The sequence below is a fragment of the Sinocyclocheilus rhinocerous genome, unplaced genomic scaffold (assembly GCF_001515625.1).
Source record: "Sinocyclocheilus rhinocerous isolate Xijiao unplaced genomic scaffold, SAMN03320098_v1.1 scaffold242, whole genome shotgun sequence".
Classification (NCBI taxonomy): Eukaryota; Metazoa; Chordata; class Actinopteri; order Cypriniformes; family Cyprinidae; genus Sinocyclocheilus; species Sinocyclocheilus rhinocerous.
In genome coordinates, this window is record NW_015638945.1 from 189304 (window position 1) to 194219 (window position 4916).

At 37.0% G+C, this 4916-nt stretch overlaps 1 protein-coding gene across 1 annotated transcript in view; it reads left to right on the forward strand.

The window, feature by feature from the left end:
• ncstn (nicastrin) overlaps nt 1-4916 on the forward strand; it is a 16740-nt gene that overhangs the window by 6821 nt on the left and 5003 nt on the right. The window contains exons 10-13 of the mRNA XM_016565488.1: nt 2777-2854; nt 2954-3123; nt 4438-4540; nt 4626-4803. Of these exons, the coding sequence (XP_016420974.1) occupies nt 2777-2854; nt 2954-3123; nt 4438-4540; nt 4626-4803 (529 nt within the window). The remainder of the gene's footprint in view (nt 1-2776; nt 2855-2953; nt 3124-4437; nt 4541-4625; nt 4804-4916) is intronic.

Below are 4916 nucleotides of genomic sequence, written 5' to 3' on the forward strand. Positions count from 1 at the left end.
ATATATATACTTTTTTAATCGTTTAAATTTTAAAACTGATTAAAAAGAGCAGGAACCTTTAAGAACATTCAGCATTATTTTATTTGATTAATTATAATTATTGTATTTACTCATTTTAATCTATGCACACTCCTAATTTCTGTAAATTAAAAACATTCTGTAAATAAAATTGCCATTATAGCAGACCCACCAGAGGAAATCTGTTCACCTACACATGTAGTTTTGACACTGTTTATGAGCATCTGTTAAAGCATACTTATTTTCCATGTGTCTCGCCTCCTGTCAGAAGTCCTGTGTGACCCGCTGAGTGATTTTAACGTCTGGACATCAACTCGGCCCCTCAACAACAGCGCCAAGGGCCACGCAGCCAACGAGAGCGTCGTCATCGCAGCCACACGGGTGAGGAATAGACTCGAGATGTTTGTTCAAGACTAACATTTGTGCTCATGTTCTGCTAGAGGTTTCCAGCTGTGAACCGAACACTCTTCTTTTGTGTCTCAGCTCGACGGCAGGTCGTTTTTCTGGGAGCAGGCGCCGTCGGCCGAAGGAACCGTGTCTGGAATCGTCACCCTATTGGCCACCATTCAAGCCCTCCATCCTGTCACTCAGGAAGCTCCGCCCCCTCACAATATCTTCTTCAGCTTCTTCCAAGGGGTCAGCATCATAATTTACACATTATTCTTCAATCATTATTAGATCCGACTGCGAGAAGTGAAGGCATTTTGATACAAAACTGGATTTAAAATGATGCGAATATTAACATTTGTAACCACTCGCTGTTACACATGTAACATAACGAGGTCATGTGACCTGTTTGTTTATCACTGTATACTGTGTACTGCTGCATGTAGTATATACTGTGCAGTATGCAGTACACTAGTATGCACTACAGCGGAGATGCTGTATGAGTAGAAGTATGCAGTAAGCATCTGTTCGTGTATTTTATTACAGTTTTATATATTTTTACAAGCTCTCCTTCTCTCTCATAGGAAGCCTTTGACTACATTGGCAGCTCAAAAATGGTGTATGACATGGAAAGAAACGATTTTGTTATTGACTTGAACAATGTGCACTCCATGCTGGAAATTGGGCAGGTACGAACACATCCATGTTTATTTATATTCTTTTATTATAATATTTATTTTTATTATTATTATGGTTATTTATATTCAATTATTAATATTATTATTATTATTTCATTTAAAAAAGCATGTAACAAAATCAAATAACTGATTTGATCGTTGATTTTTATTATTGTTATTAGTTTCTTTTAATATTTGTATTAATAATGATAATATTAATATTACTGTTGTTCTGGTGGTTCAATTTATTTATGTTCTATTATTATTATTATTATTTTCTTTTATTATTGCTAATAATAACAATAACAATGTTTTTATTTATATATTATTTATATTATGTTGGTAGTATTATTATTATTTTTTTTTTATTATGATTATTTATATTCTATTATTAACAATATTATTATGATGTTTTTATTATGTTTATATTTATAACCAGGGGTGCACATAAGTGGTCCGCAGGTCCGCATGCGCGACCAAAATAAGAAATGCACTGTAAATTAGTTCAGAGCAGCGCGTTTGCATACTGAGATTAGGCTTGCCGTGATAGACGGTGCTGACGGTTATACCGGTGTTAAGCCGCAACACCGGTTACGTCACTTGCCCACCGTGTCACCGACCCCCACCAACGTTTTGATTTTTTTATAGTAATAAAAATCATTTAGTTCAGTAAAAGAACAGACACTACAATTAAAAACTGAGCGCGGCTGCTCAATGCAGCGTGCCGAACGACAGTCGCATCACAGATCAGATTTAATTTCTCCAGTGAGGAGAGTGAGTCGAGCTGACTGACAAGAAGAGTGAGGTGAGCGAATGTAAAATAAAACAGCATAGTCTTCACTGAAAGAATTAAACTTCCTTTGTTTATTATTAAAGCTACAAAAGTCCTTCAGTCGAGAGCAGTGAGTGATTTTCTCTGTCTTTTGTTGTTTGATTAACATTAATGACACAGACAGCAGCAGGTTTATTAGGCTGCTGTCACTTTAAGAGCCGCACGGATCCAATTTACTGTTACGCACGTATTCTCATTCTCGCTGTTTACGTTCACTTGAGACATAACCGACGAGGGTTTATGTGATTAATAATCACCAAGCGCTGCATTTTGACACATTTTTGCATGTATTTGACCGTTTAGGCGCACACCTTGAGCTAAAAGATGAATTTACATGTCCGTGTTCTGTTCTGAGGAACAACGCGAGTTCTCTTTCATGCTTTTAAAAACATGAATAAATCTAATCAAATTTAATAAATCAAGCATGTCCCAATTTGCAAAAATCACATATGATTTTACTGATTTGAAAGGGGGCGGAATGGGGCGCAATAACAGTTTTATCTCGATTATTGTATTTTTATTTTATATTTTCGATTAATTGCACACCTCTAATAAAAAAAAAAACATTAATTATTATTATATCATAAAAAAAGCATTGAACGTCAAATAACAGATTTGATTTGACTGGGCATTTGGAATATCATTATCATTAGTTTTCAAGGAACCAAAAAAGCCACATGAATAGAAATGATATGAATGCGTGATAGAGAAATGCAGCGTTTAGTTTAATATTTAACATCATCTGCTCTGTCATTCGTTTGTTTCCCACTGAAGTTACACGTAGATGGCTTTTGCCTGTTTCGGATGTCTTTTGTCGTTTGAGATGCTGCATGTTAGTAACAGGTTTCCTGTGTTTTAATAGGTTGGTCTGCGCAGTGGGCGGAGCCTCTGGATGCACTCTGACCCCGTATCCCGCCAAAACAAGAGTGTGGACATAGAGGTGAGTGAGGAGGAGAGGAAACTCTCTCTCTTCTCTCATGCATTATCTCGCTCGCCCTCACTCTCTCTCTCTCTCTCTCTCTCTCTCTCTCTCTCTCAGGTGTCGGCGATGATGAGCAGAGTGCAGTCTGCTGCTGCTGGTCTGAACCTCACAGTGGATCAGCCGTCGGTCAGTCAGCCGTTGCCGCCCTCGTCCTTCCAGCGCTTCCTGAGAGTCAGAGGGATCCCAGGCCTCGTGCTGGCAGACCATAACACCTCATTCAACAACAGGTCTCAAATCAGAATCAATCTGTGATTTAGTTTTTAATGTTTCAAGGTCGGATCATGACTGATGTCTGCTAATGAAGTTAAAGAGTCTTGACTCTTTTCATGATCTTCAGGAACTATAATAATGATAATCGTGACTTACTCTGATCCGTCACATCATATTCTGGTGTAATTTTTAAGTGTTAGTAAATCTGAAGTTGTATATAACTTTGAGAACAAACATAAAATACTTAAACTGACGTCCTGCGGTGTGACGTGCTGAACATCTATAACTATCTCTACTGTATTTTGATTATTATTGTTTCATTATTATACATGCACTGTAAAATTTCCACCTCAACTTTCCAACTTAAAAACTTTAGTTCAGGAGCTGCCTTACATTTTTATGTATAATAAGTTGAAATTGGTTAAATTAATTTGATGAGTTAAAGTAATGGAGAAACATATGATGACGTGAATTATTGATACACAGAATATTTGTAGCCAGCATGTGATTTTTGTAAGACTGTAAACAATATTTTATTGGGAAGCTTGCTTTAAATGATATTAGGCAACAGTTTTTTCCCGGGAAAATTTTGGATTTTCAATCAGATATCAAACTGAAATAGCCCATATAATTGCTCTAATTTCTATACTCTTGTAAGGAAAATATTATTGAATTATTGTATATAAGTTTAATTATTTATTGAAATATTATTGCTATTGTGCTTATTTTAATATATTTTAATTTTATTTAATGTGCCATGAAAATAGCATCTTCTGCTGATTTAGTATTTAATTTAATTTAATTTAACTTGAATAAATGAATAGATAAACAATATTTTTATTTATTAGAGTTAATTTGTCACACCGCAGGACTATTTAAAATGAACTACTGAAGACAAAAAGGTGCAAATCTGGAAATAAATAATTTAAATTAAATTAAATAAAAAAAATTAGTTTAATATTTTAATAAAATTTTAATTTATTTGTCACATCGCAGAACTATTTAAAATGAACTACTGAAGACAAAAAGGTGATTAAATAGATTTTTCCTTATATACTGACAAATTTAGCCTAGTAATCTTGATATTGATTTTAAAAAGTCCCTGGTCATGTCATACATCAGCTACCTGAACATCTGTCAAAGGTTTAATATCCTGAACACAAATGTCGCCGAATCCATCGTCGAGTTCTTGTAGCTGTTTTTGAACATGACTGTGTTTCCTGACGGACTGATATGAACTCTGTCGCTGTGTGAAGCCTTTGTTATGATCGTGTGCGTCAGGCGTCTGAAGACACATTTAGCGTGTTTTTTGTCATCTGTACCTGAAACAGATACTACGAGAGTCTGTACGACGACGCAGAGAACCTGAACGTCACGTATCCTCCCGACCTGAGTCCAGACGAACAGCTGGTGTACGAGACGGACGCGGCCAAGGTGTGTAACTCCTGCTGATGTATTTACTGTGCTGTAATCAGTGTCAGTGCGGTCAGACTCATCCGAGCTTTCCTTCCTCACTCAGTCTCTGGCTGAAGTGGCCACACTAGTCGCCCGCTCACTTTACATCCAGGCCGGAGGAGATGAGAACAACCTGAACAACATCACCGCCGACCCCAAGATCGTGAGTCACACGACCAGCACTAACACACACACACAGACTCCCACACACACAAACACACAGTCACAGACACACACACACAGTCACAGTCACTCACAAACACACACACACACACTCACACACACACAGGCACACACTCACACACACACACAGTCACTCACAAACACTCACACTCACACACACTCACTCACACAC